The sequence below is a fragment of the Phacochoerus africanus genome, chromosome 11, assembly GCF_016906955.1.
Source record: "Phacochoerus africanus isolate WHEZ1 chromosome 11, ROS_Pafr_v1, whole genome shotgun sequence".
Lineage (NCBI taxonomy): Eukaryota > Metazoa > Chordata > Mammalia > Artiodactyla > Suidae > Phacochoerus > Phacochoerus africanus.
Window position 1 is genome coordinate 113,132,879 of NC_062554.1, and position 16,089 is coordinate 113,148,967.

The 16,089-nt window shown below is 50.9% G+C and overlaps 1 protein-coding gene across 4 annotated transcripts in view; it reads left to right on the forward strand.

Moving 5' to 3' along the window:
- The window catches only part of ADORA1 (adenosine A1 receptor), a 37,485-nt gene extending 21,702 nt beyond the window's left edge, over positions 1–15,783 (forward strand). For all 4 annotated transcript variants that reach the window (XM_047752911.1, XM_047752913.1, XM_047752912.1 and 1 more), the window contains exon 3: positions 13,883–15,783. In XM_047752911.1, coding sequence (XP_047608867.1) covers positions 13,883–14,522 — 640 coding nt within the window. In that variant the 3' untranslated portion in view covers positions 14,523–15,783. The remainder of the gene's footprint in view (positions 1–13,882) is intronic.
- Positions 15,784–16,089: the final 306 nt, after the last annotated feature.

Here is a 16,089-nt window from a genome sequence, read left to right on the forward strand (position 1 = left end):
CTGCAGTGCCTGACCTGCCCAATTCTTGCCTGGTTGAATCCCTAAGGGCCATCATGGCCAGCAGTCTGCATTCCCTTTCTGAAGCTCTGAGCTCAGCACTTTGAAGTTTTTGTGAATGGTGGATGGGAAAAAAAAGGGGGGGGGGGGCTTTGATTTAATAAGCTTCCTCCTCTCCCACACACTTCATAATGTGAGATTCCCTTATCCAAGGTCGTGGCAGATGTGAGTGATTTATTGGGTTTTGCAGAAGCGACTGAAAATGAGGTCATTGAACACCCCTCAGAGAAGCTGCCTCACCAGGCCTGTGCTCTGGGATGCTGCCAGTGGCTGCGCACTGCTCCATCATCCTAGTGCAAATCACAGGGGTCCAGGCCAGCTCCCTGTAGAGGATGAGAACAGGCTGTTCCCTCCTTCTACCCAGAGCCAACAGTGAGAAGAAAGAGCTGGTCTTTCAGCAGGAGGAAGTGTGGTTAGACTCTTCCTAGAACCACCTAATTAAGTGGCTTAATGAAGCTGGATATCTTATAACAGAAAGGGTGACTGAGGCAGAATCTTGAAGTGGAAATCTCCAGGATTCTATGGAAGGCCCCTCATCTGGCTGAATGGAAAGCAGGCTCTCCTTCCTGCCAAGAGGGATGTTGTAAAGGGAAGCAAATAGCCTCAGGCTAGCTTCCTTTTACCCTTCTCCTTACTTTATTCATGTTTAATGTGATTATTGATACAATTGGATTAATACCTACGACGTTTACAACTCTTTTCTATTCACTGGGTTTGTTGTTTGTTTCTCCCCCACCTCCTTTTTTTTTTTTTTTCCTGCCTTCTCTGGTTTGAAATGAGTGGGTTTTTTTTTCTTTTTTTAAATTATTTTTATTTTTTCCATCATAGCTGGTTTACAGTGTTCTGTCAATTTTCTACTGTACAGCAAGGTGACCCAGTCACACATACATGTATACATTCTTCTTCTCACATTATCATGCTCCATCATAAGTGACTAGATATAGTTCCCAGGGCTATACAGCAGTGAAATGAGTATTTTATATGAGTCTGTTTTCCTTTCTAAAAATAATATTGTGGCGTTCTCGTTGTGGCTCAGTGGGTTAAGGATCTGGCGTTGCCTTGAGCTGCGGTTTAGGTCGAAGATGCAGCTTGGATCTGGCACTTCTCTGGCTGTGGCTGTAGCTATAGTGTAGGCTGGCAGCTGTAGCTCCAATTCAACCCCTATCCTGGGAATTTCCATATAGCACTGGTGTGGCCCTAAAAAATAAATAAAAATAAAAATAGTATTGTGTGCCTCCTGTGTGCCAGGTACTATGGTAGGTGATAGGAATATAACACTGACCTAGACCTGACTCCTGCCCTGGGGGAACTTGCAGTTCTATGCTCAGGGAGCAAAATGGATAATTTTACTGATTGTCTCACTTGGGAAGAGGAGGGCATCGGCCCCCACCTTGATCCAGGAGATCCTGCTGCCGCATGCTGGCCCGGGAAGGGGAGTCTATACCCACTCTGTATCTACCTGGGCAAGCCCAGGGCTTCTCCACCATCCACTGCATCAGGGCCTCCCTGACAGCTCATCTCTGGGACTGGGGCAGAAAAGAAGAAAATGTGGAGCAGGGAGTTTGAGGGTCAGGGTGGGGTAGGGCTGAGGCCTGGCAGCTATTGCTAAACTCTTTGTGCTCCTGCCTATGTGGCTGCACTGGTTTACGGATTGGGCCTGGCCTGTGGCTTCATGCAAATGTTCTGAACACTTTAGGACTTAGTAGATTGGCTTGTCACAGGACACAAGACAAAGCATCAAGAGGCACCAAGAAGGAATGATGGGACACAGCTGGGTGCTGGGGCTCTTACCACTGTTATTTGGGCTCCTAACCCCATCAATTTGGATGTGAGGTGGGGAGAAAGGCCAGACCTAGAGAGTATGACTGCAGCTTCTTCCAAGTCCCAAGAGCAATACTGCCTTGGGTTGTGATGGAGCAGGAGGGACTGAAGTTAGATCTTGTGTAGGACTTTCTGATGTAAAAGTACAAGCTATGGGAATGGAGGCTGAGGGTGGGGGTGAGCTCGCTCTTTGGAAAGATTTCCAAGGTGGAAGAGTCTCCCTGTCTTCTCTGTCCTCCCACAGCCTGCCGTCTGCTGCATCTTTTTCAGAGTAGAAAGCTAGATATTTTAAGGAGCCCTAAATGCCCAGGCAGCAAAAACAGAAGAAGAACCCAAGTCCTGGGAGAGCAGTTGCTTCTTTGAGGCTAGCCATCCCTGTCTCACAGGCCGGGGAAGGTCTGGGCGGAGTAGCGCCTCTGATTCCAGTCTCTGGGCTCTAAGGCACTGGGTCTGCCGCCTGGCTCTTAGAGGGCTTTTGCCTTTGGGCTGCTCTGGAGTCTGCATATTGTCAATCCCCTGGGGAAGGATCATAGGCCCTTGAGGGAAACAGGCCTTCAGGAAGATGATGAGTACTCTGTGGTTCCAGACAGGCCAAGAGATGTGCAGAAGGAAGGTGAGAGAAAGGGCATAGGCTCCACCTGAGTCTTCCTGCCTGTCTCCAGTCTACAGTGGCCACTTACTCAAGAGAGCTTTATTGGGCTTAGCCAGGGCCCTCTGCAGGGTTTAGTGCTGGGCTCAGAAAGCTTGAATGTCCCCATCTGCTCCCCACCCCAGACTCAGAACAGGGAACACAGACCAATTCTGTACCAAGGTTGAGTGAGGTGGGAGAGCTGGCTGCAAAATAGATACTAAGGTCATGTGACCGGCCTTCCAAAGTGAAACAAATTAACTTTTCATTTGTCTCTGTTTCTGCAACCTGTTTTGTATCTCTACAGGAACTGACTGTATTTTTGTGGTGTCAGGGATGTCCTTGAGTGGGGTGGGTGCAGTGATAATAGTAGGCACTAGTTGCCACTATTCACCACTTGCCTAGGTAAATTAAGGCACTGATGCCATGGTCACAGTGAACCTGCCAAGCAAGTCATCTCCTCCCACTGTGTTGATATAAAACACAGTTGCAAGGAATTGTTACTTTGTCAAAGCTACAAACTATTAACTGGTGATGCCACAGAACTCTGACTCCCTAGCACTCATCATTCATTCATTCACTCACTCACAACAAATACTTCTTTCTCTTCCCATGTTGCTCCCCATCTTCCTTTCATGGGTCATGTGACTGGAGCATGAAATCCTTGGAGGATTTCCTTCTGGGAAGTTATAAGTGCCTTTCAGCTGCTGCCCCCCAGCTCCCCATCCCCAAACTGGTTTTCAGTGTTCCTCTGTTAGTGACTCTCCATATAACATGATCTGGCAGGAGTTCCTGATGTGGCTCAGCAGAAATAAACCCAATTAGTATCCATGAGGATGCAGGTTCGATCCCCGGCCCTGCTTAGTGGATTAAGGATCCAACATTGCTGTGATTTGTGGTGCAGGTTGTGGCTTGGATCTGGTGTGGCTGTGGCTGTGGCTAGCTACTATAGCTCTGATTTGATCCCTAGCCTGGGAACTCCCATATGCCATGGGTATGGCCCTAAGAAGCAAAAAAAAAAAAAAAAAAAAAAAACCATCTGACACATTCTAGAAGAGGGGAACTTGACCTGCCAGGGCTTGGGGAACATCATTAGCCAGATGAAGATTTAGAGGGTTCCAAATGGAAAGAGTTTCACCCAAAGCCAGCTCACCCCCTCCCCACAGAGCTGGACCAGAACCCAGGTCCCGTGGCTCCCACCTCAGTAAGGTATTTCAAGGGAGACTGCCTCGCTCTGAAGTCCTCATGCCACTGCTGACCATGCAGGCATCTCGATGGGCTGTGTGGGCCCCCTGCTCTCTGAGGCCCTGGGAGCTCTGCACATTTCCAGCTCCCTCCTGCCCTCACCTTCCTGGTGCACCAGCCAGGCAGCAGGATTCCTTGCCACCTCTCGAAAGTGACCACTGTCTGAGAGACCTATGGGGAATGATCCAGTCAGCCCCCTCTCCTTGTCACGTCAGGTGTTTCCACTTCATTGGAGAAGGAATTTGACTCCCTTTACCACCATAGTCCTCCTGGTAAGGCCTCACTGCACCAGCCACTCATAGGTCATTAATGTACACGCACACAGGATGGTTTTTTCCGTACCAACGAATGAGTCAGAAGGTCTCCCACAGCAGGTGGGGCCATTTGGCCTTGGTGTTTTTGCCCTCCTGACCTTTATCCTCAGAGCTAGAGAGAATCAAGTCTCAGAGCAGGAAATGGCCAGGAATGCTGAGGTCTGGGTCTGGTTTCCTGAATTTATGGTCCAGGTCAGACACCCTTGCCCCTGAGGGACCACCCTGTCACTCGGATATGGGTCTGCACTGGCCCCAGGAGTCAGAGGGCTGGGAGTTGGGAGGAGGTGGCCACATCTCAAAATTACCCAAAGTTTATACAAGCGCAGTGCCTGGGCCACCTCTCATCTGTGTGGGGACATTCTGATGGGCCCTGGACTAGGAGAAAGGGTTGAGGATTTTAGGCAAACCTACTTTGAAAATATGCCTTCCTCAAACCTGAGAACCTCCCTTCAGCCCCTGCAGCCTCCTCTGGATCAGACCCACTGAGCAAAGGCCAGCCCCTCCTTGTAAGAATGAGAGGAAGTGCAAAGAGGAGAGAGACTTTGTCACAGACACGCGAGCGGGGAAGTAGAACTTGTGAAGTCCATTACCTGTGCCACCTTGGAGTCTGGGGTCAATGCTAGGAACTTTGACCTTGTATGTTTTAGCCTGGGCTGTTCTCCCGTCAGACTGGCACTCCCCCTGCTCAGGGGTGATACCTCCCTCTGCAGACGGGGAGTTCCTTTAGGGCAGAGGCTATGTTTCTTCTACTCACTCCCCTTTACAAGCAAGGAGCTCTGAATTTGAAGCAGGGAGGGTGGGGGAAGTTGTTCAGAAAAGGGGATGTTACTGAGTCACATACATAGACATAATTGTATTTCCCACCAGGCTGTAGAGGTAATTGTCCTCAGAATGTGACCAGGAGTTATTTCCAAAGCCCATTACACTAATGACCTAATTAATTTATCCAGCTCTATTCTTTCAAGGAGTTCTAGTGTCTGCTTCCCCCTCCCTGTAACCCTGCAGACTAGCCTGAGGGTGTTGGATGGATTCCCCCTTGTATAGATTCATGACACTGATAGAGATGGTGAGTGATGCCACAGGACCTGAAGCCAGCAAGATTTGAGGCAGGATTCTTAGTACCCAGACATCCTGAACCTTCCCCAGGGTCCCTGATCCAGACTCCCCTGGGCAGTGTTCCTGTTAAATATATGGCCTCTGGAGTGTGCCCAGCGCCTTTGATTGTATCCAGGTTCCTGTTTCCTTTGAGAGGAAAAATTTCTCTGCAGGAAGTGCTGTAATAGTCTGAAAGCCTTACTTCCCTGGTCTTGAGATCCAAGTTTCCAGTTACAAGTGGCTGAGATCCTTGATAAGAAGGGAGGCAAGGACAGAGGTAAGCAGAGCCGTGGAATATTGCCCCTTCTTAGATGTCAAGGAATAGGAAAGGGAAGACGGAGTCAGTGCCTGTCTCCACGTCGCAGAAAGATGTGGACCCCTCCTGCCCCCACAGAGCCCGAATGCCCAGTGCCTGGGTGAGGAGTGGGGCACAGCCAGGCTAAGGTCCTGCCCTGGTCTCCACAGTTCACAGGACACTTCTCCACCCCTTCAAACAAAACCATGTTTAGCCTTTTCCAAGCCTACCCCGTGAATTCTCTCTCTTCTGAGTTAACACATATTTATTAAGAGTCTGATAAGGGAGTTTCTGTTGTGGCTTAGTGGGCTATGAACCCAACTAGTATCAGTGAGGATGCAGATTCAATCCGTGGCCTTGACCCCTGGTCTGGGAACTTCCATATGCTGTAGGTGCAGCCCTAAAAAAAAAAAAAAAAAAGAGTCTGATCAATTCTCTCATCCCTCTGGCGGGGAATTCTTTGTGATGACTGCACTCAATTCTTCCTGCTCTAACTTCATTGCTGAACACTTGGGATCTAACCAGGAACATGGAAATCACTTAGGTGTTTACAAGTGAGGACGTTTAATGCCAGAAATTGATCACATAGGTGATGAAGCATCTTAGAAGCCAAATGAGATAATGAAATAACTTGGATGTTAGCATCAACAGGAAGCTACCTCCAGGCTGAAGGACAAAGGGAGGAGGTGGTCCTGGATCCCAGGGGCTGCAAGGGGCAAGTGAAAGCTGGAACCATAGTGGACCTGTCTAGTGGGAGGTAGAGCCAAGGAAGAGATGTAACACTGCCTGACACCCATCTACCACAGCGAGAGGGGTGGAAATATCCTTCCATCTCCTTCCTCCAGCACTCCAGTCTCTCTGATGAACCCTAAGACCCAGAAGCTTGGGAAAGCTATCCCAGAGGGGTAAGCCTCCAGCCTCTGTGACACAAGGCAGGGAAAGGAGAGAAAGCTAAAGACAGCTTCAGGTCCAGCATGTTCCAGTCTTGTTTGTGCAATGATGGAGCAACTTCTCTAGGCACCTTCCTCTGTCAGTCAGTTCTCCATCTACCAAAGAAATTTTTTGGTATGGGATCTATGCTCAACCTTTCTCTTTTCACTGTCAAAGCTTCTTTCCTGCCAAGGTCCCCTGGTCTGTTCATCACCAAATGGCATTCTGAGTTTTCCTGTTTGAAGGAGGCTTATTGTTCATGTTCTCAGAGTCAGCTTAAAAATCAGCCCCCAGGGGTGTCCAAGAAGAGCCCTCCTCTGGGGCTGGAGGCAGGGAGAGGCCACCAGTCAGGCCTCCAACTGGAAGCAGTGTCCTCCATGGAAGGCATCTATCCATACGGCAAAGGACCAATGGAGAGCTCAGGCACTCTCCTGGCTCCTGCTGGAGTTTAGCTTGAGATGGAGATACTACTTCTCTGGAAGACTGCAGGGAGGCTAGTTCTGGCCAGGGGAGCCTCTGGCGGTCTCGTTGTAGGGGCCAGCTCTGGGGCTCAGAGCTGCCATGTGTGTGTTGGAGGCTGGCTGGTGGCCTGGTGGCACTCATACCTTTCAGAAGAGGCCCTCTTCAAAGCAACCTTATGTCACAGGACCTAAGCAGGGGACTAGTACTTATCTGGCTTAGCAGCGGATCCCCAACAGCTGTAGCCCAGAGAGGAATAAACAGGGAATGATTTTTCCCATCTGGGGCACTGTAATTGCTCCTGAGGCTATGGCTATAGCTTTTTAATCTCTCTCTAGTTGAGCACCTACCATTTAATCCTTATCTGTGGTTCTTAGAGATGTATTCACATGGTACTCAGTCAATCATGAATGAGAAATAAATCATTTTTCATTATCATTGAATAAAATGTACTTATCATCAAATAAGTCCAAATGATTGAATAAATAGATGTATGGATTCATGTATTGGTTTTCACATGTATTTATTCATTCATTCAGCAGATAATTATTGAGCACTGTTCTAGGTGCAGGGGATGTAGTGATGAACTTGCAAAAGAAAGTCTCTCCTAATGAAGCTTACATTCCACTGGAGAGAAACAAATAATAAATTCATAAACATCTGTCAGTCTATATCTGCCTCCAGTTGAGAGAGGAAGAGAAAGGCAGGATGGATGGATTCAGACAGTCAAGAAGTGATAAGGTCTATCAAGAGAATTAAAAGTGGCAGGAGACTACGTGACAGGAGCTCCTTTTGCCGGTCGTCAGGGAATCTTCTCTGAGGAGGTGACAGCTGAGCTGAGATGTAGATGAGGGGAAGAAGCCTTCCCAGTCCTCTCCAAGTTCAAAGACCCAGGTGGGAGGTGCACAGAAAGGAGTGTCCAGGAGGTCCAGAGTGAGCACAGAGTGGGGTTGGGATTGGGGGTCAGACCCCTGGCAAGAGAGGCGTCAGGGAGGCTCAGGGACAGCGCCACCCTCCCCTCCGTGGTCGGGATCAAAACCCGAGCAGCAGGAAGTTCCCAGTGTGGCTCAGCACTAACGAACCCAATTAGTATCCATGAGGACTCGGGTTTGATCCCTGGCCTCACTCAGTGGGTTAAGGATCTGGTGTTGCTGTGAGCTTCAGTATAGGTCGAAAACACAGCTTAGGATCTGGTATTGCTGTGGCTGTGGTGTAGGCCAGCAGCTGCAGCTCTGGTTTGACCTCTAGCCCGGATGCAGCCCTAAAAAGCAAAAAAACCCAACAAAATCAAAACAAACAAACCCTGAGCAGCAGCCTAATGGTGCTTTCTCTCACCTGGGCATCCAGACTCAGCAGCAGGCCCTGTTGTCTTGGTTCCCAAATACATCTCAAAGCCATACACTTCTCCTGGCTTCCCACTGCTGCCCACCAGAGCACACAGCCTCGTCTCCTGCCTGGACAGATAAAATAGGCTCCCTGCTGGCTTCTTGTTTCCCTGCTCCATACATCACATTCTCTGCACGGCTACTCGAGATATCTATCTTTTAAGAACAGAAATTGGGTCATGTTACTCCTTTGCTTACAGTGGCTTTCCCTGCACAGGAATAAACCTTGGAATCTTTCTTGTGACCTGCCCAGCCTCAGGTGGCCGTCCCTGAGCGTGTCTCTGACTGCCCCACCCTGGCCCCTGCCTTCACTCCCAGGATGCCCCTCACTAGCCACTCTGTCCCTGAGCCCACTCCAGCCTTTCCCTCGTGCCTGGCTGCCCTCGGTGGTCAGGTGGTCATCGTGCTCTCAGCTCAGCGTCTCCTCCCCAGAGAGGCCCATCCTGCCTGCTCAGCCACCCACCCAAGTCAGCACACTCCACACCCAGCCACTCGCTCTCAGAGTCTTGATTGGTTTATTTCACTTGATTGGTCTTTTCACTCTGTAATGATCTGTTCATTGGTTTCTGGGTTGGTTTCTTATCCCCTGCCTCTAGAACGTTGCTTTCAATATTCTTGAGCCCTACCACTTGGAACCGGCACCTAAGGACCCCCCGGGAATGAAAGGGAGGCAGCCTCAGCTGCCTAGTTCACAGAGAGCTGAACACCTGACCAGATTGTGAGCAGCTCAGTCTGAGGGCTACAAAGAGGTCAGACTTGAGCGAAGGGGAGGCTCCCAGGCAGTCTGCTGCCGTCTCCAGAACCGCCTGATCCGGGAGTTTCCTTGAAGCAGGCGAGACCCACCATGAGCCCCTGTCGTGGTCCATCTTCCTGGTTTGGGCTTGGTCAGATCTCAGTCTTAGAAATTCCATCTCTGCCTTTTACGCGCTGAGTGACCTTGGACATAGTTCATAATCCAAGTCTCAGTTACTGTAATTAGAAAATGAGAATAGGAGTTCCATTTGTGGCTCAGCGATTAAGGAACCTGACTAGGAACCATGAGGTTGCAGGGTTGATCCCTGGCCTTGCTCAGTGGGTTAAGGATCCGGCATTGCCATGAGCTGTGGTGTAGGTTGCAGACGTGCCTCCGATATGGTGTTGCTGTGTCTGTGGCGTAGGCTGGCAGCTGTAGCTCCAATTTGACTTTCTATAAAGTCAGTACCAGCACAGAAAAAGGATCAATAAATATTAGCTTTTATTAGCATTGTTTTTTTGTTTTTTTGGTTTTTTTTGAGGGGGGGGGTGTTTGTTTGGCCATGCCTGAGGCATGTGGAAGTTCCCAGCCCAGGAATCGAACCTGTACCACAATAGTAACCTGCGCTGCTGCGGTGACAATGCCAGATCCTTAACCTGCTGTGCCGCAAAAGAATCTGACATTGTAACTATTATTGATCAATTATTATTTTTGAACATCTGCCTCCCTTAGCCTCCAGAGCAGCAGGGTGCCTCTCCTGTGGCGGCCCAGCCAGGGTATTCCCAGAAGTAGCAAAAGCCTGCTCTGCCTTGGCCTATCTGGGTACAGGATTTGTGGCCCTCCTTGTCTAGTTTCTGCCTCTAAACCACACTAACTCTCACAGCAGGTAGGCTATGAAATACTTGTCTTTTCTGCTAGGTCCACTCTCAGCAACCAAAGCCTCTGCTGCCTACATACTAAAGGTCTCCCTTTCCTCTTGGAGTCTCTGCCACCCCTCTGCTCTAAGTACTCAGTTTTTTCATGTTATCATCATCAGTAAGAAGATACTGACGAATAAAGTAGTTCATACTATGGAGTTAGTCTTATCTTGGCTTTAGCAATAACACACAGAGAGGGAGATTCTTAACCCAAAGGAACATCTCACCCATGGTGGGATTTGAGGCACACGAGGGAGCTTTGGAAGGGGGCGGGGCTCTCCTCAGTGGCATCTTTAAGGAGCTGTCTGCCCTGCTTGCCTGTGGACAGGGCTCCCCTTGGTGTCTCAGTGCCTCCATGCTGCTGCTTCCCTCCTGTGTCTGTCTGAGACTAACCCTCCAGAGGGGAGCCACCTCTCTGGCTAGTTCTCAGCATATCCCTGGGGGTGATGAGGCTTTGGTCCAGGACTTGGGAGGGACAAGCATTTGAGGCACATTCAACATACCCTACCCCATGTGCACCCTGGGACTTGTAGCCTCTGCGTGTAGGCAGAGGTGAGCTTCTCTCACAGCCCCGGGAGGCAGCCCTTCCTGTGAGAGCCTGCCCCACCTCAGCTAAGGTCCTGGATCCAGCCCTTTCCCACCGTGGAGAAAATAGCAAGAAAAACAGATGAGAACTGATACCCTCAGCTACAGGGTCTGCTGGGACTTGGCCCTGGAGGAGCCCCAGGAAAGCTTTAACCCCAGGGCTCCAGGCAGTAGGAAGGGTGAGGGGAAGAGGAGAGGGAGACACCGCTCTAGCTAGAAGTTGCCCCCTGCTTCTCTCCTACTCAGGACACTGTCAGTGTTCACCTCCTCTCTTGGGGGATCACCATTGCCTAGACGTGGGGTCTGGGCTAGGACCCCCCTCCCCTCCTGCTGGCAATACCAGCAGTCACTTTGTCTACCCCCCTTCCTCTGGGCAGTACCACCTTTGAGCAGACATTCCCATTTTAAAGCTCGTGTAGGAAGGGGACATCCCCAGTCTCTCAATCATCCACATCTGAACAGCCCACTGTCAGCTTGGTGCCCTGAGGAGTCAAGAGATCTGGGCAAGGTGTTGACCCTTTCTGGACCTTGAGCTCCTAATCTGTGAAATGGGGATTCCATTATGTGCTGCACTCACCTTGCAGGTGGTTACAAGGATGACCTGAGACATGAATGTAAAAGGGCTTTGTAAGTGACAGATATGATGTAAACTGTAGGTGTGACAGGGGGCGCCTAGCCTCCAGCCTTTCTCCTGCAGCTGCAGCCCTAACCCCACCCACCTAGTGACAGCTGTGGCAGTGTCCTTTAGTCTTTTTCTCTTAACAGAATGATCTGTGTTCCTTTGGTCTCACCCCCTAGACTCACCCAGAGCTTCTTTCACCACAGGGCATGTGGGGAGCACTTTGAGCTCATCAGATACAAGCCCTGAGCCAGATGTTTGCAGAGCATTTGCTGAGCATCCAGAGAGACCAGAGTTTCCCAGGCACTTGGAGGGTAGGAGCTCAGGCGCGGGAATGTTGGTGGGGTGCTCACATCACATGCTATCTCATCTGAAGTGGGCCCACAGTTTCATGTTACAGAAGAATTGACCCAGCAGGTTGCAGACCCAGAGCCCAGACATGGGTCTCTGACACTGAAGAATGCACCGGGCTAGTAGCCTGCTGGGGTTCCAAGAGGCGGAACTGGGCTTTAGTTGCAGCAAGAGAGTAAGGATTAGCTCTCAGAAAACTTCGGAGAGGCACAAGCAAACCGGGATACTTTCAAGGCCCCTTGGAGCTCTGGGGACACAAGGACACTGTGATTACTGAGTAGGGGACAGGGCATCACACCGAAGATATCGAAGTCATCTAGCGGCCTTAGTTTCCCCACAGGAATGGTGAGATTGGAAGTGAGGTATCCAAGGTCCCTTCGAGTGCTTGCTTTCTAGATGGGGTGGGGTGCAGTCTGGTTTCTCCCCCACCCCCACCCCAGGCATTCCCCTGTAAAGGCTTCCAGAAGTCCAGGGTGAGAGGGATCTTACATATCACTGCTGTGAAGGAGAAAGCCACAGTTCTGCAGTCATGGGACAGAAGAAAACGGAATCCGAGGGCAGCTTCCCCCTCCACACCCACAGGTCTCGGTGGCTATTTACAAGCTCACCAGGGCACTCCATCCATCTCAGAAGCCGCATTGGAAAATAACAACTGGGCAAGCTGCTAGGCTGAGCTAGCTCCTCGGCACAGAGCTGGGCGGGCCTCAGCCCTTGGCACTTACTCCAAGGCCAGTGAATTGGCAGAGGACACACTGGCTGCTGGCTGGGTTGGTTTAAAGAGAAGTGGGGAGCCCCTTGGAGTATCCTCTTAACCCTGGTAATAATGGGAGCAGGGGGAGACTCCCTGCCCAAGGGCAGCCTCATCTCTTTTCTGTGTCATCCTAATGTTTTCATCACAGAGTTCCTGTTATGGCTCAGTGGGTTAAGGACCCGACTCAGGGTCTGTGAGGATTCAGGGTTTGTTTGTTTTTTTCAGGGGTTGGGTTGTCTTTCCTCCTTATAGGGCCACACCAGTGGCATATGGAGGTTCCCAGGCTAGGGGTCTAATTGGAGCTGTAGCTGCCAGCCTACGCCAGAGCTACAGCAATGCCAGATCCAAGCCGCATCTGTGACCTACACCGCAACTCACGGCAATGCCAGATCCTTAACCCACTGAGCCAGGCCAGGGATCGAACCCACAACAGCATGGTTCCTCGTCGAATTTGTTTCCACTGCACCACTGTGGGAACTCCGAGGATGTGGTTTTGATCCCTGGCCTCGCTCACTGGGTTAAGGATCCAGCATTGCTGCAAGCTATGGTGTAGGTCACAGGTGTAGCTCAGATCCAGTGTTGCTTGGGAGTTGCTGTGGCATGGGCGTAGGCTTAGGCGGCAGCTGCATCTCCAATTCGACACCTACCCTGGGAACTTCCAACACTGCAGGTGCAGCCCTTAAAAGAAAAGGAAAAAAAAAAAGGTTTTTATCTTCTTTGTGTGTCATGACACAAAAAAGGTTGATAGCTCTCTCTCTTGACATCGTCCTGTTTATCTCCTTCACGTGCCATATCACAACCTCTGGTTGTCTTGTTTATTTATTTCCTTACATTTGTGTTATCTGTTTCTTCACCCAAAATGTGAGCTGCATAGAGGTAGGGATTATTTATCTTATTCCCAACACAGAGCCCAACGCCTGGCACAGAAAGCACACAAAAATGAATGAACGCACCCAAACATACCTAAATAGGAGTCCCTCCTATGTAGTATTTGCTCAGTGAACATCAGTTCTCTTCCCTGAGAATAATTCCCAATTAGCTTGGGGGTGGAAAGCTGGTTCTTGAACTCAGTCCCTCAGGAGATAAGCACTGTACAGTGACTGAAGGGGCAGAGAGGTGGGGTATGTGGGCAGAGATGGGACAGAGCCAATGCTGGGGCGGGGGGGAGGGGGATGGCAGGGAAGAGCTGGCCCCAGGGGAGGGATAATGTGTTAATCACCGGGTTGTTGTGGGCAGTGTAGATGTGTGTTAGGAAGCACAGGACAGCGCTGATACCCAACACATGGTCTTGGGCAGAACACGTGTCTACGTTGAATCTCAGTTTCCTCAGCTGTCAAATGGGCACTCATTCTGCTGGTGCTTTTCTACCCCATGAACACAAAGCACGATGCAAAGATAAGGTCTCTGGTGAGGGTGTGCCAAGTGCATGTGAGCAATTTTTACTTTGGTAATTTTAGTAAAACTCCTAAAGGAGGTCGTTTGTTTTTTCGGCTATGATTTTTTCCCACAGGAGACATGCACCAGGGCATTGCAAGCTCTGCCCTAAATTTTAGATCCCGAAGGCTTGGCCCTCTAGCTTAAGACATGCACCTCCCCACTCCCTGGGTCCTGGCTGGGCAGGGGGCCTCCTCTTAGAAACCCTCAGGGACTGGGTGGGCTGAGGAAGGGGCCTCACGCTCTGCCCTCCTCTCCCCCAGGTACAAGACGGTGGTGACTCCCCGAAGGGCTGCGATGGCCATCGCTGGCTGCTGGATTCTCTCCTTCCTGGTAGGCTTGACGCCTTTGTTCGGCTGGAACAACTTGAGTGAAGTGGAGCAGGACTGGGTGGCCAACGGCAGTGTGGGTGAGCCCCTGATCAAGTGCGAGTTCGAGAAGGTCATCAGCATGGAGTACATGGTCTATTTCAACTTCTTCGTCTGGGTGCTGCCCCCACTGCTGCTCATGGTCCTCATCTACCTGGAGGTCTTCTACCTTATCCGCAAGCAGCTCAATAAGAAGGTGTCAGCATCCTCGGGCGACCCGCAGAAGTACTATGGGAAGGAGCTGAAGATCGCCAAGTCACTGGCCCTCATCCTCTTCCTCTCTGCCCTTACCTGGCTGCCCCTACACATCCTTAACTGCATCGCCCTCTTCTGCCCTTCCTGCCACAAGTCCAGCATCCTCATCTACATCGCCATCTTCCTTACACACGGCAACTCGGCCATGAACCCCATCGTCTATGCCTTCCGCATCCAGAAGTTTCGGGTTACCTTTCTTAAGATTTGGAATGACCACTTCCGCTGCCAACCTGCACCTCCCATTGATGGGGACCCTCCAGAAGAGAGGCCAGATGACTAGACTCCACCTCCTGCTCCCACCTGCCCACATCTGGGGCATCTCAGCCCAGTCCTCACCTCCATACTGTCCCACTTGTCTCCCTTATCTCCCCGACTCTTCCCCACTGGGCTGCGGGCTGTGGGTGCCTTGCACCTCTGGGGCTTGGAGGAGGTTTGGGAGGGCAGTCCATGGGGAAAGAACCAGGTAACCTGATGGGAGGAGGAAAGTTGTCTGGGCAGAGCCTGGGGACTCTGAGACTGCCAAGGGGCCCTGTGTCTGAGGGTGAGCTCAGCTCTCACAGCAGGCAGGGAAGTGTGCTTGTCTTAGGTTGTTGTGGTGTAGCCCTGGGACCAAGCTTAAGGAGAAAAGAAGATACCCACCAAGATGGAAGGAAGGAGAGAAGCTGGATATCCTGGCTTTCTTTCTCTCTTTTTCTCTAGGAAAAAGTGGCCAGAACCACTGACAAGCAGGAATCAAGGAGCTTCAGTCCCCACCTCCCAGAACCCTGCGTTCCCAGCCATGCTGGGTGTCAGGGTGCCTGTTCTCCTTCACCTGGGTATCCTGGGGTTATACTTGGTAGAGGAAGAAAGAAAGAGTCCAGAAATAATTGCCAATATTTGTTTTATTCTCCACTAGCCCTTGGGACCTGAGTGGCAGCTCCAAGCCCCAGCGCTAGTGTGGAATGTTAGATGTGGACCTCAAGGAGCCACTAGGTGGCAGCATTGAGCCCTCATTCTTGCCTGAGCGTCCTAAGTGGGAGCCTGGTGGAGCACACCTGTCATCCAGGCCACCAGCTCCACCAGCCCCTGATGATGGGCCTGTACCCTCCTAGGTGACACCCATCTCTGCTGCTTCTGGGCCAGATGGCGAGGAGAACTCCAGACATGCCAGCTTTGGGGAGCATTCTGCCTGCCAGGGGATGAGATGGATGAGGGAAAGCAGGCTACCGTGGACAGTCTGGGATGGAGTGAGACAGGCTAGTCAGGCCAGAGGAGACTAGCCTCCTGAGTGTGTGGACAGGAAAGTCTTGCCAGCATTTACGTTCCCTCAGTACCCCTTGCACTTAGCACAGTTTTCATGGGCTTTGAGGCTCTGTTACAGGGTCTAGGCCTTTAGCCTAGACCCTTGGGGAAGGGTTCACTCCCTGCCAAGTCCAGAGCCCCTTATCAGAGGGGAGAGGGGCCAGGTTCCAAGTGTGAATAGCAACTCAGGCCCTTTCTTCTCTCAGATGTGGGATGTCCCCTGGCCCCCTGACTAATAAAAGATTGTGAAGCCTCCTGGAGAACGTAGCTACCACTGTCCAAGGGCTGCAGACAGCTTCGGCAGAAAAGAAGCAATGATGAGGGATGGAGGAGAAGTGAAGAGAGGTAGGATGTGGGGGTGATTGGAGCAAGGAGGGTTCCAGAGAAGGCCATGTCTGTTCCTACAGTTATCCTCTTAGGGGAGCAAACCCTAAATGTGAAAGGAGATCCTAAAAAATCTCATACCCGCAAACACCCATAACACCTTGCGTTCCCTCCCGCCAGCACCTTCCTCGTGGTGTCATAGGTAGAGACCCCCTCGTAGTGACACATTCAACATCCCCCTC